This window comes from Peromyscus californicus, unplaced genomic scaffold, assembly GCF_007827085.1.
Source record: "Peromyscus californicus insignis strain IS unplaced genomic scaffold, ASM782708v3 Scaffold_15__1_contigs__length_86483966, whole genome shotgun sequence".
Taxonomy (NCBI): Eukaryota; Metazoa; Chordata; class Mammalia; order Rodentia; family Cricetidae; genus Peromyscus; species Peromyscus californicus.
Window position 1 is genome coordinate 70,049,619 of NW_026294447.1, and position 27,706 is coordinate 70,077,324.

The 27,706-nt window shown below is 45.5% G+C and overlaps 3 protein-coding genes across 8 annotated transcripts in view; 2 read left to right on the forward strand and 1 right to left on the reverse strand.

The window, feature by feature from the left end:
• Positions 1–1,006: 1,006 nt before the first annotated feature.
• Positions 1,007–10,056, reverse strand: Zc2hc1c (zinc finger C2HC-type containing 1C). Its single transcript, XM_052739269.1, is given in 4 exon segments — positions 1,007–1,567; positions 7,761–8,702; positions 8,704–9,073; positions 9,875–10,056. Coding segments are annotated over 3 exon segments (1,557 nt in total). The 5' UTR covers positions 9,055–9,073; positions 9,875–10,056; the 3' UTR covers positions 1,007–1,303.
• A 77-nt stretch (positions 10,057–10,133) lies between these two features.
• Acyp1 (acylphosphatase 1) lies at positions 10,134–20,754 on the forward strand. Of its 3 annotated transcripts, none has more exons than XM_052739272.1 (3): positions 10,134–10,413; positions 15,881–15,972; positions 20,358–20,754. In XM_052739272.1, exons 1-3 carry the CDS (start codon positions 10,248–10,250, stop codon positions 20,571–20,573), a joined length of 474 nt encoding a protein of 157 aa, XP_052595232.1. In that variant the 5' UTR covers positions 10,134–10,247; the 3' UTR covers positions 20,574–20,754. The 3 variants fall into 3 exon arrangements, with proteins under 3 accessions (XP_052595232.1, XP_052595231.1, XP_052595233.1); XM_052739271.1 differs by lacking the exon at positions 10,134–10,413 and adding an exon at positions 15,493–15,625; XM_052739273.1 differs by lacking the exon at positions 10,134–10,413 and adding an exon at positions 15,672–15,696.
• A 1,755-nt stretch (positions 20,755–22,509) lies between these two features.
• The window catches only part of Mlh3 (mutL homolog 3), a 37,378-nt gene continuing 32,181 nt past the window's right edge, over positions 22,510–27,706 (forward strand). For 2 of the 4 annotated variants that reach the window (XM_052739274.1, XM_052739277.1), the window contains exons 1-2: positions 22,531–22,687; positions 23,789–27,086. In XM_052739274.1, the coding sequence (XP_052595234.1) occupies positions 23,852–27,086 (3,235 nt within the window). In that variant the 5' untranslated portion in view covers positions 22,531–22,687; positions 23,789–23,851. Of the gene's footprint in view, positions 22,688–23,788; positions 27,087–27,706 lie in introns of all 4 variants that reach the window. The other 2 variants (XM_052739275.1, XM_052739276.1) reach the window with 2 other exon arrangements.

Genomic DNA, 27,706 nt, shown 5'->3' on the forward strand with positions numbered 1-27,706 from the left:
AGAGGCAGGTGGATCTCTTGAGTTTGAGGCCAGCCTGGTCTATAGGGTGAGTTCCAGGATAGCCAGAGCTACACAGAGAAACCCTGTCTCAAAAACAGAACCTGGGTCCCCAGCACACACCTGGTGGCTCACAACCATCTGTAACTCCAGTTCCAGGGTGTCCGACACTCCTGATTTCTGCAGGCACCAGGTGTACAGCCAAAACACACCTAAGATAATCTTTAAAAGTTCTGAACATCTGTGGGGATGTAACTTAGTGGCTTTAGCCATGGCTTAGTATCTGTTGCTTTTAACATGGAGCAAGGAACTTTGTGTACTCCCTTGGAAACTGGCCTGGGGGAGGGGCTCGTCAGGCTAAATATCCAGTGGTCCTAGGAGCTTAAGCACTCTTCCTAAGCTGCCCAAACCCACTAGTTGAAGGCCTAACGTGAAGTAGGCACTGTCCTCACCGTTAAGACCCAATCCTCTCAGAGTTTAAAATACAACTGTGACTATGCTCTGATCGCAGGGCTATGAAACTGAGCATTGTCCACACTTGCCTAGATGGGATCTGCTGCCTCACGGTACCCTGACAACCTTATTTGAAAGTGCCCAGGCAGCCTCTCTCTTTAACATATGAGATGCATTTAAAAAGAAAAGTACAGAGAAGAAAAATTGTTTTCTATCCATCCCTACCCTGTAAAGTGCAAAAAGATGTTTCATTATACAGCACACCACAGGGAAGCTTTAGGATACACAGGTCCCCTAATGTTACATACTTTGGTTGGCTTTCAGCCAGGACCATGGGCCATGGAGGCCAAGGATAGATTTCCATTAATAATGCCTCCCAGCACAGTCTTACTATCTTTTATAAGAGTTACCATCTGTATGACAATGACCCTCTGACCTCAACTCACTCATCTTTATACCCCTACTTTGAAGAGTAAGAAGGGCTAACAGAAACCCTGGACACATGCCATGGCCAGAAAACAACTGAATACAGGCACTGCACCAGCACAAACCGTGGTCGGGCTCAGGAGAAGAAAGCTTTAATGCAGCCTCACTGCCCAGTGCCCTCACCCACCAATTCTTCAGGCAAGAACATAAACACAGCCACGGTGAGGATCCAGTGAGAAGCTGGGGCTCCCACCTGCCCCCTGCTAGGCAGCAGGCTCTCCTCCTGCCTGGTTTTGCTCAGCAGGCAGTTCCTGAGATCTGGAAAAGTTCTGTTTTCTCCCTGCTTCCTAGCACTTATCCTCTGGTTGACTGTTGAAGGGAAGCACAGCCTTCTGAACTAAGCAAGGCAGTCTCAGCCACCGTCTGCTCAGCTGTCATGCCTCCTTGGAGGCGGAGGACGGTTCTTGATGGTCTTACACTTAGGTATGTGTCGTTCAGCCACCTTGGGAGCAAAGTGGCGGCTGCAGTGAGGACACTGGACATAGTCTGGGTTTTCTGCAGGCAGGACGGGAGGCAAGTCTGAGGGATTCCCACCTCTGGCAATGACCTGCTGGACCTGTCGAGCATGACGGAGGGTACGGATAAAAGATTCATGCTTCTGTCTCCAGGTGCTCTTCCGAGGAGTTTCAGTCTGTAACGGGAAAGGAACATTGAGCCTCCAGCCGCCAGGGATCTCTCCTTTGCTGGGGCTCCATGAAAACAATAGGGGTGTGAAAAGGTCCTCAAGATCAAAGAGCAGAAAAGGAGGAGGAGTCATGACTGACCTGCCAGTACTGAGGCCCAGCCCAAGAGCCTCCAAGGGGGGGTCCTGCCTGGAGGCCAGGCATCCTGCCAGGTCCCCGAGAGGGTTGGGTGAGGTAGAAAGGAGGAAAGTGTGGGGATGAAAGCAAGCAGAATTTAAGGGCTTCTCTCCTAACCTATGGATCCAGGTGCCCAGGAACCTACCCTCCCATGAAAAGAGAGGCTTGTCCCCTGGAAAAACTGAACTAGATAATTTTTTGTTGTTTAAGATTTATTTATTATGTATACAAGTGTTCTGTCTGCATGTATACCTGCACACCAAAAGAGGGCAGCAGATCTCATCATAGATGGTTGTGAGCCACCACATGGTTGCTGGAAATTGAACTGGAAGAGCAGCCAGTGCTCTTAACCTCTGAGCTATCTCTCCAGCCAGAACTAGCTAGGTTTTATAGATATCTATTTATTTATTTTTATTTTATTTGCATTGATTGGTGTTGTGCCTGCATGAGGGCATCAGATCCCCTGGAACTAGAGTTACAGACAGTTGTGAGCTGCCATGTGGGTTCTGGGAATTGAACCTGGGTCCTTTGGAAGAGCAATCTGTGCTCTTAACCACTGAGCCATCTCTCCAGCTCCTTAAAGATATATTTTTTTTAACTTCAATTTGTGTCTCTATGTGTATGCCATATGTGTATAAGTGCCCATGAATGAAGGCCTGGAGAGGGTGTCAGATCTCTTGGAGTTACAGGTGGTTGTAAGCCACCTGAAGTGAGTGTTGGAAACTGAACTCAGGTCCTCTGAAAAGCAGTAAGCACTCTGAACGACGGAGGCAGCTCTCCAACTCCTAGATGGGTTTTAGTTCAGAAAATCCATCCAGGATAAGGAACAGGGTTCATCTCGGGGCTGGTGGTGGGAAGCCTGAGCAAGAGTACCCAGCCAACATGGAACGGCCAGGCTGCTTCCCAAGATTAGCTCCCAGAGTCCCAGGAACTGGCATCTTCTTGGAAGGGACAATAGTTCTCTGGATTCACCCAGTAGCCTGAAATGAACCTTCCTACACTGGCTTTGGGGGCCCACAATTACAGGGCTCACTTGATAAGTATAAAGCCATTTAGTGAATAAACCCACTAAGGCTTAAATGAACAGCAGGGCGTGGTGGTGCATGCTTTTAATCCCAGTACTCAGGAGGCAGAGACAGGAGGATCTCTGTGAATTCAAAGTCAGCCAGGACTAAATAGTAAGACCCTGTCTCAAATCAAAAACAAAAAGAAAAATACCAAATGAACAGGCAAGGATTATCAGAGCTTTGATAAGAGCTTAACCAAAGAGAAAAGGTTCCCAAAACACAAAAACAAAAACGCAGGAAACTGAAACACACACAAAAAAACATTTTAACAGAAAAATATAATATCAATAAAGTATTGAAAGATATTGTGTCCAGAATATAGAAATAACTCAGCAGTTACCAGCACTGGCTGTTCTTGCAGAGGACCCACGTTTGATTCCCAGGGCCCAAGTGGATCCCATGCCTCCTCCTGGCCTCCTTGGGCAATGCATACATACACATGGTACAGACATACACACAGGCAAAACACCCATATACATAAAACAAAAATAAGTATTTAAAAAATAAAGATTCAGTCCCTAAAAGGAGTGTGTTATGAAAGATGAACCACCAGAGGAACAAACTAACAATAACTATAACTTAAAAGCCTGGTAGTCAAAACTCACATAGAAGCATTACAAAATAATAAAGAAAAACTCTCCGAATGGAAAAAAGAGAGCAGATGGAAAGTAGAAATGATTGGAAAATGAGTCCAGAAAGTTCACCATGTGAGCAAACTTGTTCCAAAAAGGGCAGAAAGCACGAGAGGAAGTTACTAAATAATATAATTAGTATTTGTAGAATCAAAGATCACAAGTCTTGAAATGAAATGGCTTACCAAAACTCCAAAGCGATCACTGTAAAATCTTAGAATTTTAGAGCTAAAGAAAACCCTGTTGGCTTTTGGGAATGAAACAAAGTAGGTTTCATAAAATGCAGCAGGAATCAAAACATTAGATTTCTCAACAATAAACACTGGATGCTAAAAGCTAGAAAGAAATAACGTCTGAAAAGCTCTAATAAAGTGAGGAATCAGCCGGGCGGTGGTGGCGCACGCCTTTAATCCCAGCACTCGGGAGGCAGAGCCAGGCGGATCTCTGTGAGTTCGAGGCCAGCCTGGACTACCAAGTGAGTTCCAGGAAAGGCGCAAAGCTACACAGAGAAACCCTGTCTCGAAAAACCAAAAAAAAAAAAAAAAAAAAAAAAAAAAAAAAAAAAAAATAAAGTGAGGAATCATGAAATGTTTCTTTTCTCTTCGTAACTTTTATTACATTTGTTCTTTGACAATTAAAAAAAAAAGAGTTCTAATAAAGGGCCAGGCATGAAGGCAGAGGCAGGCTGATCTCTGTGAGTTCCAGGCCAGCTAGGGTTACACAGTGAGGCAATGTCTCAAAAAACGAAGTTCTGGTAAAATCATTTCCTGCCTAGATTTCTATACCCAGCCAAATCATCAAATGGGAAGCATTTATGTGGATGTTTTCTTTAATTCCATGAATAAGAATACACCGCCTATGCATATCTCTGGGTAAGCTTCAGCCAAACAAACAGGCAGATAAGAAAAAGACAGGACCAACACAAAAGAGAAGCAGAGGATAGTTCCAAAGCCACAGAATGGCCAGGCCAGATGGAGCAGGAGGAGAATGAGAAGTTTCCAAAATGGGGTGGGGACACCTCAAACTCATTTGTTATCAAGAGTCTGGCACTTAGAAAAAACCAATTCCTAACATCCAGTAGATCAGTTGGGGGAAGTTTTTAAGTATAGATTCACAGCAAATGAAGGAGATGAAAAGTAAGTCATTGATTAACCCCAAGAACATGTGGGCAGGAGCAGAATTTGCTCACCACTGAAGGAAATGTAGAATGGTACAATGGTTCTGTAAAATCCCACTGTTTTAAATCAGAACTGTGATCAACTAGAGTGGAAAGAAAAATAATCATGGAGAAGATGAGGGGGAGAGGGATTTGAAACAGAGCTTCGCCTGTGAGGATAAGCAGCCATCTGAGAACATGGAAGGTTGACAAACCAAGAAAATAAGCATATTATTTAGAAACATGGAAATGCATGCCAGAAGACGTCTCACACAACTGAGACTCAAGTAGAGACCGGAGAAGGATGAAGTAAGACTGCATTATAGCCGGGCGGCGGTGACACATGCCTTTAATCCCAGCACTGGGAGGCAAAGCCAGGCAGATCTCTGTGAGTTCGAGGCCAGCCTGGTCTACAGAGATCCAGCACAGGCACCAAAAACTACACAGAGAAACCCTGTCTCAAAAAACAAACAAACAAAAAAGATTGCATTATAGATCATTTAGTACCACACAGTTTTAAAAATGTGTATAATTAAGTATTTAAAATAAAATTGGGGCCAGCAAGATGACTCAGTGGATGAGGGTACCTGTCATGGAGCTTAATGACCAGAGTTTAATCCCCAAGACACACACACACACACACACACACACACACACACACACACACACACACGGGGGAAAAAGAGAACCAACTCCCACAAGTCCTCTGATCAACAGGCATGCGTGCACACCCACACACCCAAAATAAATAATATTAATCTTTCAGAGAATAGAGAAGACAAACACCTCTTGGTAAAAGGTGATAACAAGGAATTCTATCAAAGGAAAAAGCATGCTCTACCAGGCGTATCTTACTGATCCAGAAGACCAAAGAACTGGTGTTCAAAGATGGCTCCAGGAACCTTCAAAGAATTCAGCCAGAAGGACCTTCTTGGGTACGGTAGCTGTGTTTTCATCCTGTATCATACTGAAATGTTCCTTAACACCTTAGGCACAAAGACATGTGTGGGCTCCCGCCTCACATGCTGACAGTCTGGTAGACATGGTTTGTGTCTGCTGGACGTTATATGAATATTAAATGACTTAGAGAAAGCCCAGATTTCAGAGTAGATGGGAAAAAAATGGCAAGGAGCTGCAGCCACTTAGCTCAAAAATGGCACAGAGTTCTGGAGTGAGACTTGAGACACCCCCAGGGTGCAGCTCAACCCAAGTCCTTTCTGCCCTGTGTCCCAGTTCGGCCCACGACCTCAAACCAGTCTGCTCAGAGCTGGGATGTATGCTTTAGCTTCAGTGCTACTATATTTAGGAACTTAAGAAGCACAAGGTTCTTTTCTACGATGGCCCCAAATAAGTTACGATAGGCCACAGGGAATCCCCAGTGAATTACTGGGGTGACCAAAGAGGAAAGAATAGTAACTGGGTCACCCTATCATGAGCTGTCAGAGCAAAATGCTGACTTCTTGTTGGAAGCAGGATTTTAGGGACATTATCTCTGGACATTCAAAAAACATTCTTGCGGTGATCTCTCAAATTGTACCGAGAGAAAACACTATAATTATAAGTTATCTTCGAACATCCATCACATCAGTGGGTGTTTTTAAAGGCTCCAGCAAGGGGACATTTAAACTGTAAAGTCCTGATAAGAGAGAATTGGGAGCTGGGTGTGGTGACCCACGTCTCTAATCCCAGCACTTGAAAAGCAGACAGGTGAGTTTGAGACCAGTCTGTGGGTTTGAGGCCAGTCTGGTCTACATGGGGAGTTCTAGGCCAGCCTGCAAGGAGGGGAAAGGAGGGAAGGGGAGAGGAGGGGAGAGACAGAGAGAGAAGGGGGAGGAAAAGAGAGAGCCCATGAGGGCACACATGCTCTGGGAAGAAATGAAACCAAAATATGTTCTATTTTTTCCCAGACTGTTAAGAGTTATATGGGGGCCTTTGAGGTCATCTAAAGTGGGGTTTTCCCAACTCTGATCATCTTATTCTTTAATATTTTTTCTTTAAATTCATGACCCTACAGAAATTACAGTCTTAATATGATTTTCTAAAATAAACATTGTGGAGAAACTCATTTCACAAACCAAGTGGCATATCCTTGAAGGCTGGCTATGGGGCAACCGTCTCCAGGTGGATCTAAATTAGCCCGTAAAGTCCTGAGTCCTGTCAGCTAGGTGGCATCAATCTCTAACAGTTTCCAGTAGGGTTTTTCTAAAACGAGGGGTGTTTTGGAGAGATAGCTTTAAAAAAAAAAAGTACTTTATCCCTATGGTATTAATACCCTAACTGGTGGGGGGGGGGGGATGATACAAACTTACATGTGTTTCTTGAATTTACTAAGAAAGTACATTGAAACTGAGCTCAGCTTTAAAGAGTAGGTACAACTGAGCAAGGTAACAAGTGAGAGAATGCAAGGAATTTGCATAAGTCAAGAAAATACGGTTCTTATATTTGTTTTAACATAAAATGCAAGTTTTCAAATTTTTGTTTCTATGGTTATTTTCCTTCAGCAAACATGAATTCGTTTTACAATAATCAAAAGGACATATATTTTAAAGTCTAGATTATGGAGTCAATTCTAGTAAGATTTAAATATTGACCCCACCTCATAAAGGTGTAAAGATAGGAACTAACTCAAGAGCAGGGGCTATTGATCAGCAATAGACCGTTTACCTGGTACCTATAGGTCCCCGAGGACAACATGAAAAAATAAAAATCCACTTAAACTGTTTTGTTTTGTTTTTTGAGACAGGGTTTCTCTGTGTAGCTTTGCGCCTTTTCCTGGAACTCACTTGGTAGCCCAGGCTGGCCTCGAACTCACAGAGATCCGCCTGGCTCTGCCTCCCGAGTGCTGGGATTAAAGGCGTGCACCACCACCGCCCCAAACTGTTAAAGCTGTGTGTGAGTTTGTGTGTGTGTGTGTGTGTGTGTGTGTGTGTGTGTGTTTAGGGGATGTCTGAGCCTTGAGTTTTGAATGGATACAATGACAGGCAATAAGATTCTCACAGAATTGTGGGGCTCGTGTGACAAGTTCTGATCACAGAGACCAACAAACAGAAGTTGTGATTCTCCCCTCCATCCCAGTTCCCAAATGAAAACTGGTGAGGACAGAGCGGGCCATTACAGACCCCCCACCCCCACCCCTAATGCAAAGTCACATCTAGGAGACTTTTTTTACCTTGGCTGTGTCTGGCCCCTTCCAGTTCAAGTACTGCTCTAGTTCTGTGCCCTTAGCCCGGGCCCTGGAGGAGTCGAACACTTTCCTCTTGGACCCTTGCACCCTGCCACAGACGGTGGAGTGTCTCTGCAGCCTGAGGGACAGAAAGGTGCGTCCACAGTGGCCGCACTTGCCCAGCTCTGGCTCTTCTGTGGAGGCGCTGGACCCTGAGGAGTCTGGCCTCCCGGACAGGCTTGATGCTGGCAAAACGCTGCCCAGCTCTTTCGAAGGTTGAGAGAATTCGTCTGCCGACGGCCCTGAACCTCGGATTCTGTTGTTGCTCGCCATCAGCCTGTCCCTTTTGAGCCTCTGGACTTCATAGCCAGAGAACGGAAGTGGACTAGAGTTTTCCTGAGCCCGTTCACAAGGTTGATCCTCTCCCCTGCTTGTACTGAACACCTCAGAACTGAACTCAGGGGAGAAGCTGGGGATGTGTGTGGCCTTGCTGCTACCGTCCCAAACTCTGCCCCCAGGTCCTGTCGTTCTTTGTAACTCTCTCTCCTCATTTTCCTGGGCCTGTTTCTGTTCCTTCTGAATCCTTCGGAGACCCTCTTCTGTCTTCCTCAGCTTCTCTCTCAGGAGGATCTCCTTCCTTCGGATTTCCTTCCGTAAAGTCTCCCCTGCAGCTTCTAGTCTTTGGATCTGTGTCCACTCGGTCCTGCGGAGGTCTGCCATGACCTTCTCTGCCTGCACAGAGGCGCGAATAGATGGATTCACCCAGCTCCTCAAACCAAAGTCGCTGTCTGAAAACTCAGGAAGTCTTGGGTAGACATTCTGGTCCCCATCAGTGCCTGGCTCACCTATATGAGACTTCCGGTGGACCATGGGCTTCAGTGGGTATGCCCGATCCACTCCAACTCGTTTCTTCCTAAGGGGAATGAAGTCCTGGTTGTTTGCTTTGGGGGTACCGGGGTTGAGGGCTTGACAAGGAAAACAAACCCTTTCCTTGGCCCTGGGGATTGCTTCCTGAGCTTTGCTGGCTGATGCTGGCACTGTGGGGACAGGAGTGCCTCCGGGCTTTTGTGCGGACATTCCTTTTGGGGTGAGTGGAGACATCCTCCTCTTGCCCCAGCTCTGTGCTGCTCCAAAACTTCTGCTGGAAACTGTCCCTCAAGTGGCCCATCGAGGATCGCTGGGAAGAGTCACCTTGTCCGTAAGGGTCGTGCTTAGCTGAGTGGAGCCCTGGCGCTTCTGTTTTATTATGTGGGAACATAACGCCCACAGGCAGATGTGCAGCCAACTGGAGACCAGCCATTCAGGGCCTGGACCGAAGCCTAGGGGAGATTTAAAACAGATACATGTGAAGAATTTGTCTGAGGTTCACTCCCGGCTGCTAGAGTAAACTGTTTGTACATTGGCCCTACCCACGTTCCCTTTAAACCTTTCTCGGGACTGTAGTGCTGGACCGGCCACGACTTTCCTTCAATAAGCACTGAGTGAGTGATGACTGGGTGCCAGACATTGTTAAGTCCCAGGACCAAAACATGAACGGGACACAGGTGCTCTACCATTGACTTTCCTCCACACCCGTATCGGATCTGCCATACACTGTTATGGAATGGGGGGAAAGAGCCTTAGATCATCTGGGACAAAACAAAAACAAAACCAAAACCAAAAACAAAAAAACCCAGGCCAACTGCTCTTCCTAGCCCCGGTTCTTGTAAACTGCAGAGTCCGCTCTGAATCCAGTCCCACATTTTTACAGGGTGAGGAGAGTGGCCTGGCGACAGGGCCTGGCACCGAGCTCTCCCTGGGCTTCCCCTCTGCTGGGAGCGACAAAGAGCTCGGGGCCGCCCGGACTCGAAGCAGGTGCTTGGATGCCAAGCCCTGATTCGAAGATGCCCGGTGGCACACACTGCACCGGGCACCGGTGTGTTGGGGGAGGGGGAGGTGGGCTGGTGACACCTGACCGCCCCAGCCCGCTTTAGATCCGGAACTCGGAAGTCACGTCCTGCCCCAGAGGGTCAAACGGTAACCCTCCCTAGGGGACTCGGCCTCGAGAGATAAACTCTCGCTCTCCAGGCCCCCGGCGAGGTCGTGGTATCCATTCCGTGACTCCCTTCCTTTTCGCGTACCTGAGGCGCTTGGGGGCCGCTCCTGCTCGGGGTAAATCCCCGAGACCTAGCTTTCCACACCTGACTAAACCCAACCGCCGCCCGCGCAGGCGCTGTCTGTCCACCTCTGTTATCCCCGTTGCCTGGAGACCAGAGCGCCGCCTCTGGTGGCGACCTTCCAGCCCCAGACATGCGCAGGCGCAGTCCACAAGCGTCCGGAGCTGCCCGGGAGGGTTTGGGATGGAGGAAGGTGGGGTGGGAATGCAGGCGGGTCACTTGACGCCGGGTGCAGCCAACTCTGCAGCTCAGATCGGCGCTGCCCTTGGGAACAGGGGGAGGGGTAGGAGAGGCTTTTCTGGGGCTACATTAAAGGAGAGCTTGCGTTTCCCTAAGAATGATGCTCCCAGACCTTAGGGTGTGCCCTTATCTGGAGAAGGGTGGAGCCCCTAGATGGGCTGCGAAGTCACCCCGCCACAGGATTCCGGGGTCCGCCCGGCTAGCGGGAGTGGGACTGCTGATCGCCCTCCTGAGCGCACTTGGCTGCTGCGCCCAGGCCCCAGGTAGGGCTACAAAGCTCCAAGCTACGTACGTGCTCCTGGGCTGTCTTCCCTTGCAATGCTTTGGCGCTTGCTATTAGATTTACTTTTATTTCGTCACGTATTATTGTTCCAGAGTAGTGTCTAAGGCCAATCTAGTCATTTTACTATTATAATGTTTTGCTCTCATGTGGTAAATCTGACCGTTTCTACTTAGGGCCCAGGAATGACTCAGCCAAATGTAATGATAATAAAGTTAACTACCAGATCGACAGTCGTGAACATAACTTGATTTCCACATTAAATGATCCCCTGTAACTTTTTGACATCAGAAGAGAGTTTATTTGTCTTCTTCGTGCTTCAGTTCATGTGGATAAGCGTTTTGGACCAGACAGCAGTTTTTCCTGTAACTAAAGCAGAAGATTCGTGCACGTGGGAAATAAAGTAGATGGCAGTCTCGTTAATACTTCAACATATCAGATGTCGGCTTTTATGTGCTACAAAGAAATTCCTTGGTGGGCTCTCTAGGGCAGATTGTCTTCCTTGTTTTCATTCCCAGTCGTCTCTCCACATTGCAGACTTTCCCTGCTGACTCGCCTCGGTAAACCTCAGCTCCCGCGGCTTCAGTCACTCTCCTATGGCTTGGCCCTATGCATCCTGCTTAACTAGTTTCCGTACTCTCCGTGTTAATCTCTGGTTTTAAAATATGCATAACTCCATCATACAAAACAAGTTTCTCTTCGCTGGACCTGTCTCCCCTGTGTTAGGACCCCACTTATCTCTCTTCCGTTTTGTTTTGTTTGTGTTTGAGTCAGGCTCCATATTTAGCCAACTGTTAGCACTGTTTAGCCCTCCTGCCTATTTAATCCTCTTGCCTCAGATTCCCCCAGGCTGGGAATGTGCGCGCGCACACACACACACACACACACACACACACACACACACACACAGAATATCTCTGTGAGTTTTTGCCATGTGTGTGCAGAGCATTAGGAAAGCCAGAAGATGGCATTGGAACCCCTGGACCTGAAGTTATGGCAATTGTGAGCCATGTAACATGACATCTCATTCTCTTTCTTTTTCTTTCTTCTTTTTCTTTCTCTTTCTTCCTTTCTCTTTCTTTCTCTCCCTTTTTCTCTTTCTTTCTCTTTCTCTTTCTTTCTCCTTTTTCTTTCTCTCTCTTTCTCTTTCTCTTTCTTTCTCTTTCTCTTTCTCTCTCTTTCTCTTTCTTTCTTTCTCTTTCTCTCTCTCTCTCTTTCTCTCTCTCTCTTCCTTCCTTCCTTTCTTTTGTTTTTTGTTTTGTTTTGTTTTGAGCCTTGGTTGGCCTGGAACTTGCTGTGTATTCCAGGCTAGCTTTGAACTCATAGAGATCTACTTGCCTCTGCCTCCCAAGTGCTGGAATTAGAGGTGGGCACCATGCCCAGCACACCACAATTTCTTGATTAAAAAGCCTACACACACACACACACTTTTCTTGATCCCTGCTCCTCATCCCCTGTGGTCTGGCTACACAGCTATCCATGCCTTCCCACAAGTAAAGACAAGAAGGCAAGCTTCTATTTCAGCAGCCTATTCACTTGACAATCGTGATCATTCGCTCCCTGAAGACTCACTTTTCACTGCTCCCGTATCCTCTTGTTTTCTTCTTTCTCAGCCTTGCTCCATCCATTTCTAGTTAAGGTTTCCGGCATTTGTACCTTTCCCCTTATTGGCCTCCTAAGTTTAGATGTTCTCCCAAGCACTCTTAGTTTTCATGTATACGCAGTTAGAGGCATTATCTTCCTTATAACTTCTACCAGATGCTGACATTTGGAATTTCACCTATGTTTAAAATATTCCTTGGGAGGCTGGAGAGATGGCTCAGTGGTTAAGAGCACTGACTGTTCTTCCAGAGGACCCAGGTTCAATTCCCAGTACCCACATGGTAGCTCACAACCGTCTGTAACTCTAGTTCTGGAGGATTTGACACCCTCACGCAGACATACATGCAGGCAAAACACCAAAATGCAAACGAAATAAAAATAAATAAATATTTTAAAATTATTCCTGCTTAGCGATAGTCTCCCTAGTTATACATTTCCAACTACCCACCTGGCACAGTTCCTCATGATGGTTTCTCAGGAGCCCCAAACTCAGTGTGACAGAACACTGATTGTCTTCCCATTCCATGTCTCCTGTCTCTCCATGTCTCATGTCCTCTCACCCTCAAAGCATCCACCATCTTCCTCCTCTCTCTGTCTTTTGCCATCTCTTCCAACTGACCTACAAAGTCCACTGACTTTACATCTCCAGTTTTTTCTGGAGAGAAAAAAAACCCGTATCCTCTCTTGTTCTGCCTGTGTTTCTCATGGCGATGGCTTCACCCTCCCCACCATCAGCATCTGTGCCCCAAGTCCATCCTTGCTGTTTTCCAAATGAGGATTCTAAAACCTTCTTTCCTAGCTTTCTTGAGAGATTAACAGGGCCTGGGCTTATCCATCAGTGGTAGAATGTATACTTAGAATGCATAGGACCTAGGTGCCATTCCCAAGCAACAAAGAACACACACATAGAGGAGTGGGGAGGGAGGGAGGGAGGGAGGGAGGGATGGAGGGAGAGAGGGAAATTACAAATAAAAAGTGTATACAGTACTTTGGAAACACGTACACTAAAATTGGATTGATCCTGGGATCAGCACAGCTGCTGCTCAAGAATGAAACACAAATTTATGAAGTACGTCTCTTGAAACGTGTGTGTATTGCGGCCGCGGAACTAGCTCAGGCAAGACCTGAATCGGTCGTCAGGGCCCACATTTTAAAGAGCCAGACTTGGTGGCACAGATTTGTAATCCTGCTTCTGAGATCGCAAAGACAGGCGATTCCCTGGGCTCCCTGCCAGTCAGCCTAGCCTTCTCAGCAAGTTCCAGGACAGTGAGAAGCCCTGTCATAAGAAAAAAACATGGGTTGTACCTGGAGAATGACACTCCACACGTGTGTCCACATACACACATGAACAAGAAGATAAACAAAATCATACATATATAAATGCACATATATATACATATATATAACAATGTAAATGTGTTTTGATACATTGTAAAATTATTTAACTGAGCTAACCAGTAAATCCTTCTGATCCTATAGTTTCTCTTCCACAGTGACTTGTTGAAAAAATTGAGATAGATGGTTTAGCCATTTTTGCTCTCCCACATTAGATGCAGAATGTCTCTATAGTCCTGTCTCCCCTTAATAAACTGAGTCAATCTCAGCAGGTCTCAACAACCGTGGTTGTGCAGTGGGAAGCAATGTCTTGGGAATAAAATGTGGGCATATATTCAGAAGGAACCCCAGAGGTCCAAACGTGCACATGGCGTTGAGAGCCCCTGGCTCCATCACAACTACTTTTACCTTCTTGCCTGTGGGTACCACCTTACCCACAAGCTGGGGAGTGATAGAAGGCGGTTTTTTGGGAGTGGACTTTGGACTGGCTGCCTGAAACTAAATCCTGGCTACATCACTTTCTGGTTGTGGTCCTGTAACTTTGGAAACATGCCGTCTTCTCCACAAGCCCTTTCTCGGTCTTTCCAGTCAGAATTAATCTCTGCTTCTTCATAACACTTTCTGTCTCTGTGATAATGCTGGGCTGGTTCATGAAGAACTCTCAAAGAATGTTTATGAAGTGCATTACCATGTTGCACATTATCTTGTCATTCTGTGCATGCATATTTACTTATGACAAGGAACTCTTTGAGGGCAAAGATATTGTATCATTCATCTTTGTACACCATATGGTGTTCTATTTAAATACTCAGTGGGTTTGGAACCTATAGGGAAACTTATTTTAAATGAATGTTAGAGAAGTTACATCAATCAGATACACTGTTTAGTGTTGTTTTCAAATATTGCCAAGGACACCCTTCAACCCAGCTCCTTCACCTCCCAGCAGGAAGGCTTTATGACTCTGTAATGGGGAACAGTGTAATGGTGGATTACCATAGCTACCACTGCAAACTATCTCATCCTGCCAAATCTGCCAACCAACATATTAACAAATGGGGCCCAGTGTCATGAAATAATATAATATATAAAAGCAATCCAAGAAGGAACAATAAACACCACACAATGTGTTTCGTACACATTCTTGATCCTAAGGGTAGCTGAATTCCAATCCATACAAGTCAACTCTCATTTTAGCAATCCTCACCTAAAACCCCCTTAATAATAATTCTCTTTTTTCCTAAAAGTAAATGAGTGTCCTTTGGTCACTTTGCTTAGATTTATTGATTCAGTTGAGATTCTGGAGCCACGAATTACTTGCCTGTGCTTTATTATTTATTATTTTTTAAGTATGATTTCAGTGAGGTAGACTCAGGGTGGCAGCTTCCAAAAACCCAGATAGAATAACTTTACCCTGATGTCCTGTGCATTTATTGTCTCTTGCTACCAAGTCCAAATTATTCATGACCCAAAATTGGAAGAGGATTGAAAGAAAAAAAAAGCAGGCCAGAAAGGTGGGTATGGATCCTATTCTATTGATTTATATATGATGTTTAATGTTTATTGTCTGTCTCCCACCTCAAGAATGGATAAGCTACTCCAGTGCAGGATTCTGCTATGACCGTCACTATGACAGCCCTTGGCACGTAGTAGGCCATCGTGTTTAGTTTATGAGTGGTCATATTCTAAGTGTTTTGTCTGTGCCTTTTTTTTTTTTTTTTTTTTTTTTTTTTTTGGTTTTTCGAGACAGGGTTTCTCTGTGTAGCTTTGCGCCTTTCCTGGAACTCACTTGGTAGCCCAGGCTGGCCTCGAACTCACAGAGATCTGCCTGGCTCTGCCTCCTGAGTGCTGGGATTAAAGGCGTGCGCCACCACCGCCCGGCTTGTCTGTGCCTTTTTATACCCACGGGAAAATGAGAAGAGAGGTACGTTTAGGGACAGAAGTGGGTGCAGGATGGGTCAGCATATGCGCAAAGCCTGACTCTGCTGGGAAGATCCATCACTCCACCTCTAGTCCGCTTGGTCCTGAAGCCCCGCCCTTGGGCGGGCTCTTGGCCGACAACCTACCTTTGATTGGTTGTGCGGCGTTGATGGGCGTGCAGGGCCGCATTGGAGGGGCCGCATTGGAGGAGCCGCGCTCTAAACTTCCGGGAGCGGCGGTTAGCATAACGCGGGCGGTTGATCTGGAGGTCTCCCGGGCGGTTCGGAGGCTGGTTGGGAAGCCCAGGAAACCTGAGTGTCCGCCGCTCGGATCATCCAAGTGTCAGTGGAGGGGATTGCGGGCCCCGTGGGGAGAGGATGGATGGCGGCCGCAGGGCTGCGAGGGTAGTGGGGTGAGCAAGTGAAGGCCCTCGACCCGGGGCTTGCGTTTACACCCACCCACCCACCTACTCCTGCAGTTCCGGAACCCTGAGGTTCCGGAGAGGTCCTAGGGGTGATGGAACATGGGTGCAACCCCTTCTTAGGCTGGGGTCCTGGCATAGTGCCTCACCTTGCTGCTTTCCCGGTTTCTGACAGGTTTGAGTATGGCAGAAGGGGACACCTTGGTCTCAGTGGATTACGAAATTTTTGGGAAGGTTCAAGGGGTGTTTTTCCGCAAGTACACTCAGGTATGTGACCTATAGGCTTGAAGAGGTGTTGGGGCGCATAATTAGGTGATGGACACGAGGCCTAGTTCTGGGAAATGGGAATTTGGAGAGGCTGGCTTTTTGGTAGCTTCAAGGGGATAGTTGCGACTCGAGAGGAGCGATGGATTGAGACTGTTCTGCAGTCTGTAAAACACGATGCATAATGCAAGTGGCTCCTGACTGGTCTCTTTCAAGGAGCGGTAAGTGAGCATCTATCTAGACACTCTTCCGAAGGAGAATATCCCTAAGCACCTGTTGTACTGTCACCAAGCCAAGTCACTTTTTTTTTTTTTTTTTTTTTTTTTTTTTTGGTTTTTCGAGACAGGGTTTCTCTGTGTAGCTTTGCGCCTTTCCTGGAACTCGCTTTGGAGACCAGGCTGGCCTCGAACTCACAGAGATCCGCCTGGCTCTGCCTCCCGAGTGCTGGGATTAAAGGCGTGCGCCACCACCGCCCGGCCCAAGTCACTTTTATAGGAAAGCTACCGACAAGTTATGTAAGCGCCCTTCATACCCACTGCAAGTTTATTCCTCCAACTTCCTCTCAATACCTCAGTTTCTCTCTTTTCACCCTGGGACTCAAACCCAGGGATTGTATGCAGGCTAAGCAAGCATTACCAGCTAAACTATCCCCCCCCCCCCAGCCCTTCAATTAATTCCTTTCTGTTCTTTTTCTCTTTGAACGAGAACAAGAACATCCGCCTTTTCTAATGTAAGCTTTCCTGATTAAAATACCTTATCAGGCTGTGCATGGTGACACGACTTTAATCCCAGCACTGAGGAGGCAGGGGCAGGTGGATCTCTGTGAGCTTGAGGCTAGCCTGGTCTACATAGGAAGTTCAGTACATCAAGGACTACACAGAGAACCCTTGTCTCAAAAAACAAAACCAACCAAACAAAAAAGTTACTCATTCCAGCATAGGTGTTAACATGGAAGGTGAGTCTGGTATTCCCCTTGTAGTAATGGGGAGTGTTTGAGGAAAAGAACAGACTTGGCAGCCTGGGCCTCTGTTTCCCTGTTACTAATCTTCAGCAGAGGGAGATGAGGCTGTTGCCTGCCCAATGCCTTCGAGACCCTACAGATTAAGATGCAGGTCTACAGAACTTCCCTTGAATGTCGTATTGCCGGGACTGCGGTGCTAAAACTTCAAACCTGAATCTTTGAAAGAGGGATGCCATTTGTCAGTACCTCTTATTAATTCGCAAATCCATTTTCCTGTCTGTACTCCTTTTTGAAGCACCCATTAAATGCAAGTCATAATGATATTTGAGTTAGCTTTCCCACTGGTTATGCAGGGCCGGTTCCTGTGGCTTAGTAAACGGTGGTGACATGCTCAAAGAGGAATCTTAAGTTGTCGAGGGAAAGGGAACAGATATTATAGGGCATCTTTCTCTCTCTGCCCCCACTTTCACCCCTAGTTTGTAGACATTTTAGAATACAGAAAAGCAGGGGCTGGAGAGATGGCTCAGTGGTTTAGAGCACTGACTGCTCTTCCAGAGGACCCAGGTTCAAGGTTCAATTCCCAGTGCCTACATAGCAGCTCACAGCTGTTTGTAATTCCAGTTCCAGGGGATCTGACACCTTCACACCAATGCACATAAAATAAAGTTTAAAAAAATATTTTTAAAAAATACAGAAAAGCTCCAGATGGTGGTGGCACACGCCTTTAATCCCAGCACTCAGGAGGCAGAACCAGGAGGATCTCTGTGAGTTTGAGGCCAGTCTGGTCTACAGAGTGAGATCCAGGACCGTCTCCAAAACTACACAGAGAAAACCAAAAAAAACAAAAACAAAAAACAGAAAAGTAAACACTGATTATGAAAATGCTGTTTGGGGACTCTTCTTTTCCTTTCCTTTCCTTCTCTTTTCCAAGACAGGGTTTCTCTGTGCAACCCTATCTGTCCTGGAACTGGGTCTATAGACCAGGCTGGCCTCGAACTCAGAAATCCGCCTGCCTCTGCCTCTGCCTCCAGAGCACTGAGATCAAAGGCGTGTGCCACCACCGCCTAGCTTTTAGGATTTTTCTTTCTTTAGATTTGTAAGCATTTCTTTTCTTTTCTTTCTTTCTTTCTTCTTCTTCTTCTTTTTTTTTTTTGGTTTGGTTTTTGGTTTTTTGAGACAGTGTTTCTCTGCATAACCGCTCTGGCTGGCTTTGAACTCATACAGATCCACCAGCCTCTGCCTCTTGAGTGCTGAGCTTAAAGGCATGTGCCACCACCACCACCTGGCAACTTTATTTTATTTATTTTTTAAATTAATTATTTTTGTGCATTGGTGTTTTGCCTGTGTGTACGTCTGCATGAGAGTGCCGGATCTCCTGGAACTGGAGTTACAGACAGTTGTGAGCGGCCATGTGGGTGCTGGGAATGGAATCCAAGTCCTCTGGGAGAGCAGCCAGTGCTCTCAACCACTGAGCCATCTCTCCAGCCCCCATTGTTCACCTTTAAACACACTGTGATTACTTCTTAGACAGAGAAAAGAAACATTAGGGAAAGGAGCAGCAGAATTGGAAAGGGGATTGGCATGAGATTTCCCCCTTCAGAAATGAGCTTTACTGGGAGAGCCTTGTGACTGGGGGTGGGTCTATGGCAGGCCTTGAGGTAGGAGAGCAGTATGAGAGACAGTACATCAGATCGAGCAACATGGCAGGGCTTGCAGGCTTTCTGGTAAGGTGGCTCAGTGGGTAAAGGCACTTGCCACCAAGACTGGTGGCCTGAGTTCAATCCTCAGGACCCACAAGGTAGATGGAAGGAGGGAACGGACCTCTGCAAGCAGTCCTCTGACCTCCACACTTGTGCTATGGTATGCATGCCTCACCCTCGTAAATAAGTAAATGTAATTAAGAAGTACATTTTTGTAATGGAGAGGGGTATCGTTAAGAAAGATAACTTAGGAGCCTGGGAAGATGGCTCAGCAGCCCGGGCTGTTTTTCCAAAGGACTCAAGTTCAGTTGCCAGAACACACATAGGGTGGTTCATAACCACCTCTAATTCTAGCTCCAGGGGACCTGGCCCCACCCTCTTCTGGACTCCATGGGAACCAGCACTCAACACATTCCCATACTGCACATAAAAAGCCACCACAGATGGAACCTTCAATGAAATCCCCCAAACAAAGGCAAATATCTGACTTTTATGTTCTTTCGGTATTAGAGTTTGTCAGTAAGTTCTTTTTAGTGATTTAGTAGACGATAGCCTACAGGATAAAGAGCATGGAGGAACCGGGTACCGGATAGGACCATATATTAGGGGCTATATTAGGGGCTATGAGCTGTGAGGCTATAACACAGCATGGCTTCTCAAACTCTTGGTCCAGAGAGAGCCGCAGCACGGACATGGTCTGATTGCTGCAGGCCGCCTGTCTGGTCTCTTAGAGCAGCCAGTGTCTTCAACAGGCGGCCCATGATCTGACAAATGGGAACCTGAGAGCTGCAGGGCCTGCTGAACCCCTTAACGTTCAGAGCCCGCTCACAGCTGCTTCCCTTCTCTACCAAGTACGACAGAAAGTGGGCTGTGGGTGCAATGTAAACATGTGAGGTTAGGGAGTCCTCTGCAGTAAAAACAATGGTTGTGCTGCCCGGGAAATTGTGAAATACTGTGTAATGATCTTTAAAGATACAATGGGTCACTTCATCTGGATTCATTTAGGCGTGGTCTTGGCTAAAGGGAAAGGCAAGGATCACATAACTTCAAGCCTTTTCTATTTAATACACCCAGTAGATTACTGATTAAGAGAAGAGAATGAGGGTCAGGGTATAGCTTAGAACTATTGTGCTTGCCTAGGTAGCATGTAAAGGCCCTCGGTGGTCCCCAGTACTGCAAAAACACTAACACTCAGGGTCTCTCCCACTTTGATTTATTTGACTGGGCATGATGGTGGGCACTTATAATCCCAGCACTCAGAAGGCAGAGGCAGAAGGATGGCTGGAAGACTACCTGATGAGTTCTATCTAGGTCAGCCAAAGCTACATAATGAGAGTGTCTCAAAAGAAAAGAAAAGAAAAAGACAAGACAAGAAATGAACAAGCTGCAAGCCGAGGACCCTAGAACAGTCAGCCTTAGGAAATCATTTTAAAGGCATCTTTTGGGGCTGACTCTTCAGTACTTAACCACATTCATTACTACATAATGGAAATTTTAAAGAAACCAACGCTGAGTTTTGTAGAATAAAAAAGGAGGAATGGAATCGAGTGGCTAACACTTGATGTTAAAATCAGCTACAGGATCCTCTTTGGTGTCTGTTTTGATTTTTCTGGGCAATGTCAAATTAGTTTCAGTGGTTTGATTCTAGGCCAAGATTCCGGCCACAGAGTCTAGTCTCTCTTTGGTGCAATCTAACTGGATCGCTCTTTCTCTTTTCTCCCCCTTAGGCTGAGGGTAAAAAGCTCGGTCTGGTAGGCTGGGTCCAGAACACTGATCGGGGCACAGTGCAGGGACAACTGCAAGGTCCCATCTCCAAGGTGCGTCCCATGCAAGAATGGCTGGAGAAAAGAGGAAGTCCTAAGTCACACATTGACAGAGCGAACTTCAACAACGAGAAAGTCATCTCAAAGTTGGATTATTCAGACTTCCAAATTGTAAAATAATGACCTGAAGTTTTTTCAAATAACCTCGCTCCTTTTTTATTGACATAGAACTATTCTATGCTCAGTATTAGAATTTCTCAGTAAGTTATTTTAGCTGTGTTTTTGAAAGTTACCTGTGTTACATGTATGATGGAATACAATTGTGTACAATTTTAACCAATAAAAACACATTAGAACCTTATGCTTACTGTGCTTTTTAAATCTTCAGTGAACTTTTGGGCAACATGATGTATTCAGTCTGTTGTAAGAAGAAGATTTTGAGGTAGGTTTAGAGAGGTCTGAAAGAAAAGTGACTTTGAATCATTTCTTTAAATTGTTACAGTTTCTTCAGGAGATTCAGTGTGTGGTAAGGTCAGGTTGGAAGTGTTGAGATGTGTTGGACTGGTTACTTTTGGTTTTCAGGTTCTCTGAACATCTACTGTCATTCCTTTTCCATGGGTTAGAAAGTCACAGGCAGTAGTTTTGGGCAGGATTGTGTCCCCTCCCCTCATTTGTACGCTCAGACTCTAAACCAAGTCCCAACCCTCCAGGACCGCTGACACACAAGTGTGTGCTCACAAAAGATGTGAAGACAGCCAGCTACACCCCAAGAAGAGGCCTCAGAAGAAATCCTGGCTGACAACTTACTCTCTGACTTGTGCAAGATCTGGGGAAAAACAAAACAAAACCCTGCTACTTAAGCCACCCAGCCTGTGGCCTTTTGTCACGGAGTCCTGGCAAACGGACCAATAATCAGGATCTTGCTTCGCCGGCCCTAGAAGTCTAATTTGGTTTGATTAGTAATTAAACAAATAGATACTTATTTTAAAATTTGTCATAAGTTCCATTAAAGGGAGGAGGGGTGGCCTGGAGGGATGATGGGTCAGCAGTTAAGAGCACTGGTAGCTCTCCCAGAGGTCATGAGTTAGTTCAGTTCCCAGCTCACAACTGTCTTACAACTGTAGTCCCACGGGATCGGATGCCCTCTGGTGGGATGCAGATGTAATGCAGACAAAAATCCATATATGTAAATACATAAATTAAAAAAAAAAAAAAAAGGTTTCAGGGCCCAGGGGAGGAGGTTTCAATGAAACTGAGACAGAGGCAAAAAACTGATAGGCTAGTAATTCCCAAAATATTCTCACTGTGCTGTTAAGAGCTCTGTTCTCCTTTAGTTAGGAAAAAGCAGTAGTGGTACTGGGAAGATTTAAAAAAATAAAAAAGAAGAAAAAAAATCAATGAATGGATCCTGGCGTCCTGTTTTGCAAATTAAGAAAGTTGTAGGAGGCAGAGGCAGGTGGATCTCTGAGTTCAAGACCAGCCTGGTCTACAAAATGAGTTTCAGGACAGCCAGGGCTGTTACAGAGAAATCCTGACCTGAGAACCCAAGAGTGAGGGACAGGAAAGAGACAAAGAGAGGAAAGAAAGTCTGGCTTCTCAGCATTTATTCTAAGAATGCACTGCATTCTCTGAATGTCTTCTTGCCACCAGGACACGGCAGTAAACAAAACCAAACCCCACCTTCACATGGTTTACAATCCAGCGAGCAAAAACTAAGGAAACAAAATATTAAGTCGGAGACCTGGCGGTGGTGGCGCACGCCTTTAATCCCAGCACTCGGGAGGCGGAGCCAGGCGGATCTCTATGAGTTCAAGGTCAGCCTGGTCTACAGAGTGAGATCCAGGGCAGGCACCAAAGCTACAAAGAGAAATCCTGTCTTGAAAAACCAAAAAAACAAAAAAACAAAATATTAAGTCGGGACCAAATATTAGTACATGCAAAGGAGAAGAGAACGAGAAGGAGAAAGAGAACAAAGCAAAACTTATTGGAAACAGCCTATCACCCAATCACCAAGAGAGAACTAGGCACGAGCACTAATTGGAACGAGCCAGGTGAAAAGGCGCAAGTTCTCAGCCGGGCCACCTTGGCGCCTGCGCACTAGATGTGCAGCCGCGGGCTCGCGGCGTCTCGGAAGCGCATGCTCTAGAGCGCGCGTCCGGCGTCGGAGGCCGTTGTTCCGTGAGAGTTGATGGAGGACTTTCGAGGTGAAGGGGGAAAGCACGTGTTGAAGCATGGTCCCGGGAGCTCGTCTAACACCAGAAGAGCTGTGGTGACGGCCGCGGGCCTGCCTGGAGGTGCCCGGGGCCCCCGGAAGGAGGGGCCTCGGGAGCGGTGGGGGGGGGGGAGTGCGCAGGCGCGGGCTTCCTGCACGGGACGCTGGACGGGCTGGACCCTAGGACTGCGGGTGCAATCGGAATGCTTGTTAAACATTCTCCCCGTTTGCCAACGGCCGCCAAGTTCATTGTCTTAGAAAGCAACCGTAGCCCCAGTTTCCCCAGGCTTTAAAAAACCCGCCCTGTCACCAGCCGTGCTCTTATCGCTTATGAAGAAGGAAGTGAGACCTTTAATGACCTAGACTCTCAGGGTTTATTTGTACCTGCAAGAAAACTTGAAATCAGGTTCAGACAACCCCAGACCATCCTTATTATTGCCAAGTTGTGTTCTGGGGGGGCCTATAAAGACCGAGAGTGTCAATACAAAAGAATATGAGTAATAAGGGATTTTCAGCAAACTATCAAGCAACACACGAGCAGGATTTAAATAGCAAATGGTAAAAAAAAAAAAAAAACTTACAGGCAAAGGAATTTCCCTGCTTTATCCTCACCCCCCACCCCCGACTCCTCCTGAGAAGTAATTGTGACAATAGCAATCGCTTAATATCTGTCTTTTCCTTGATATATCTGACTTTTTCATTTCTACTGTTTTACTTTGTTAAAGTGTCTTAGCACATCAAAGTTTTTCTAAAAGCCATGGATATTGTGTAATATATAAACGTTATGAAACTAACTTGGACTTTTTTCATGAATAATTTCTAGTTAATGTTTCTTAGCCGAATTTAATTTAGGCATCTGTTTTTAGTGAAGTGCTTAGAATTTTGCATAGTGTCTTTACGGGTCAACATCAAGTATAATTAGGATTTCACTTTAGGGCATTCACTTTAGGAACGGGGAGAATTATGAAATTATGAATGCTTCTTTGGAATTGAAGTCCATTATACCAGGCATGAGTTTTGTGTGCTGTTTGAAAATTAGGAGTGTACTTCTGTTTCGTATTTTGGTTTAATATTTTATTTTCCTCAAACTGTTCTTCAGAATACTTGAGAGAATTGAGTATTGCTGTATAACTGAGGTTTGATAGGATATGTGTTTTTTGTTTTTTTGTTTTTTTCCCCATAGGTGGTTATTTCCAGTCAGAGAAGGAAGCCAGTGTCTGGGATTCTCTCCACATGTCTACCTGCCATGATCAAGTGTTTGTCAGATGAAGTACAAGCCAAATTGCGTTCCGGTTTGGCCATAGTCTCCTTAGGCCAGTGTGTTGAGGAACTTATCCTCAACAGTATTGACGCTGAAGCAAAATGTGTGGCCATCAGAGTGAATATGGAAACCTTCCAGGTTCAAGTGATAGACAATGGATTTGGGATGGTGGGGGATGATGTAGAGAAGGTGGGAAACCGGTATTTTACCAGTAAATGCAACTCAGTACAGGATTTGGAGAACCCAAAGTTTTATGGTTTCCGAGGAGAGGCCTTGGCAAGTATAGCTGACATGGCTAGTGCTGTGGAAATTTTATCCAAGAAAAACACAACTATGAAAACCTTTGTGAAAATGTTTCAGAATGGGAAAGCCCTAAATGCTTGTGAAGCTGATTTGACTAGACCGAGTGTGGGGACAACAGTAACAGTGTATAACCTGTTTTCCCAGCTCCCCGTGAGGAGGAAAAGCATGGATCCTAGGCTAGAGTTTGAGAAGGTTAGGCAGAGGGTGGAAGCCCTGTCCCTCATGCACCCTTCCGTCTCGTTCTCTTTGAGGAATGATGTTTCTGGTGCCATGGTTCTCCAGCTCCCCAAAACCAAAGACGTGTGTTCTCGATTTTGTCAAATTTATGGACTAGGCAAGTCCCAAAAGTTAAGAGAAGTACATTTTAAGTATAAGGAGTTTGAGTTTAGTGGCTACATTAGCTCTGAAGCACACTACAATAAGAATATGCAGTTTTTGTTTGTGAACAGAAGGCTGGTTTTGAGGACAAAGTTGCATAAACTCATTGACTTTTTATTAAGAAAAGAAAGTACCATATGTAGGCCGAAGAATGGCTCTGCCAGTCGGCAGATGAATTCAAGTCCACGGCGTCGTTCTGGCCCAGAACTCCATGGGATATATGTGATCAACGTGCAGAGCCAGGTCTGTGAATATGACGTGTGCCTGGAGCCAGCCAAAACTCTGATTGAGTTTCAGAACTGGGATACCCTGGTGGTTTGTATTCAGGAAGGCGTGAAACGGTTTTTAAAGCAAGAGAAACTATTTGTAGAATTATCAGGTGAAGATATTAAGGAATTTAATGAAGAGAATGATTTCAGTTTGTTTGGTGCTACTCTTCAAACACATGCGTCCACTCATGAGAAGTGTGACCAGAGCAGTTTCCAGGAAGCGTGCAATAATATTTTGGATTCCTATGAAATGTTTAATTTGCATTCGAAAGCTGTGAAAAGAAGAGCTACTGTAGAAAATACAAACACACAGAGTTCTGGGGATTCAGAAGCTAGCAGAGAAAAGACAGCCGACTCACTGTGCAGCTGTGAAGCAGGTGGCCTGGGCCGTGGTAAAATGATAGAGTCGTCGTCACACAGCACAGACAGCGCTCACTTGGAATCAAGGGTGTTGGAAGAAGAGGTAGTGGAAGAATCACGATCCGGAGAAAATGAGAAACATCAGAAATCTTTCTTGGAACATAAGACTTCAGAAAGTCCACATGGAACGAGCCCAAAAATGTTTTCAAGCCCTATTTGGACACATCATATCTTTGAGGAGAGTGAGGCAGATCTAGAAATACAGAAAACAAGTACTGCTGTTAATGTCATGGCTGCCGACATTCCCCAGAATAGTGGGATTCAGAGTCTACTAGAAAAACATAGAGATGCTTCTGAAGTGGGGTACCAGCCTCTGCCTTTTGAGACAGCAGTATTTAGAGTACAGGGTACACAGAGAAAGAAGGAAAAAGGAAAAGAGCCTAGTAGGCATGGAAGAGTAAATGTTTTTAGTCATGGACAAGTTAAATTATGCTCCACCGGCTTTATCACTCATGTGGTACAAAATGAGTACACCAAGTCAACTGAAACAGAACATTCATTTAAAAATTATGTTCGCCCCGGCCCTGTTAGTGCCCAGGAAACATTTAGAAATAGAGCATACCACACACTTGAGACTCCAGACACGGATTTAACAAGCACTTTAAGTAAAGAATCTGCTCAGCTGCCCCACAAAAAGTTCTGCAGGACAAATACAGGTTATGGGACAGAGAAGAACCCAGTAGCAGCGGATGAGAGCTTGACTCTTTTTCAGGAAGGTGGTGCAGGATCACACACGGATTGTTTTTTGCCTGCTACATCCTCCTTCCCATGGGGTAGATCTGCTTCAGACAGTAGTAAGAAAACAGATAAGATTATGCATTCCTCCAGACACATGGTCCGTAGGAAGCTAAGCCTGCATTCACAAGTAGGATCTTTAGAGAAGTTTAAGAGGCAGTATGGGAAGGTTAACAGTTCTCTAGATACAGAAGGGGAAAGTAACACCGAAGTCAGGACCCACTGCGATCCTCCAGTCGAACCTGACATTCTGCTGGAAAACAAGCATCATGTAGCTATGTCTGGTGGTGGTAAGATCACTACTGTGGAGCACAGTGATTCTTACAATACTTGTCAACCAGTAAGTCACATCCTGTACTCAGAGAAATGTCCATTTTCCAAAGAAGATTGCTTAGAACAGATGCCTCATTTGAGAGAAAGTCCTATCACTCTGGCAGAATTATCTCACTGTAACAGAAAACCTTCCAATGTTGAGAAGCCCATGGAATCACTGGCTTCTAAATTATCCAGACTGAAAGGTTCTGAAAAAGAGGTGCAAACAGGCCATATTAGTGAACTTCCAGACAGTAGCCGGGGCACTAGTAAGTTAGACTTACATTTTTGTGAATTATTTAAAAATAAACATGAAAAAACAGAGAGTGGCATGCTTCTGATACCAGACTCTGCCACACAGGCTAATTCCATCCTTAGCAGTGCAATACATTCTAACAATATAATGGATGACACGGAGAAACCAGAAACTCCTTTGCTGTTATCCTGTGATGATTCTAAAATCAGTAAAGATTCAGACGTTCTCATCAAATCTTCAGAGCAACATACAGGAAATCCTGATTGTCCCAGCAGAATGATCATGAGTCAGGTCGAAGATACCACTGCCAGCCAAGATGGAATTTGTTCCCAGAATGACGAATCTAAAGCAAGATCTCGTTCCGAAAACCAAGACTCAGATACACACTCTATGGGCTGGCACCAGCACTTTGATGGAACCTTGGGAAGAATGGTTTACATCAACAGAACTACAGGACTCAGCACGTTCATTGCTCCTACTGAAGACGTTCAGACTGCTTGTACTAAAGACCTGACAACTGTGGCTGTGGATGTCCTACTTGGGAATGGTAAGTATGTAGTATTCACTAGCGTGAAATGGTTTTGAAAAGGAATAATGAACGAAGAGCAATATAATTGTTCACAGAGGTGGCAGCCTCAGCAGATAGCATTGGAAAGCTGTGTTTTATTGTTTGAGGTTGGGAGTATTGAGACAGGGTCTTGCTATGTAGCTGGCCTCAAACTCTCTCTGTAGCCAGGTTGGTCTTGAACTCATGATAGGTCCTGCTTCCAAATGCTAGAATTAAAAGTATGTACCACAACACCCAGTTTCTGAAGGCCAATTAAAAAACCCATACTGTGGTTAAGGCATATGGAGATTCTTTAGGTTTAACAATATTTAAATGTAAGAATTTAGAGATGACTGATAAAGAATGTAAAGGTATTTACACATGTCTTAAGACATATGTGTATATGTGAGGTGGGACTTCATTTTAATAAAATTGTGCTGTTAATGGCTAAAAAGACCCACAGTACTTATCTATCCTGTTTTCCCTTTCTTTCCAAATATACTTCTGAAAGTTTGTCTTTAGAGACATCATGACTGCTTCTGTCTGTGGCCACCAGCCTAGGGTTGGGAAGATTCTTTACTTATAAGTTTCCAGGAAAATATATACGTCAGTGCCGTGGG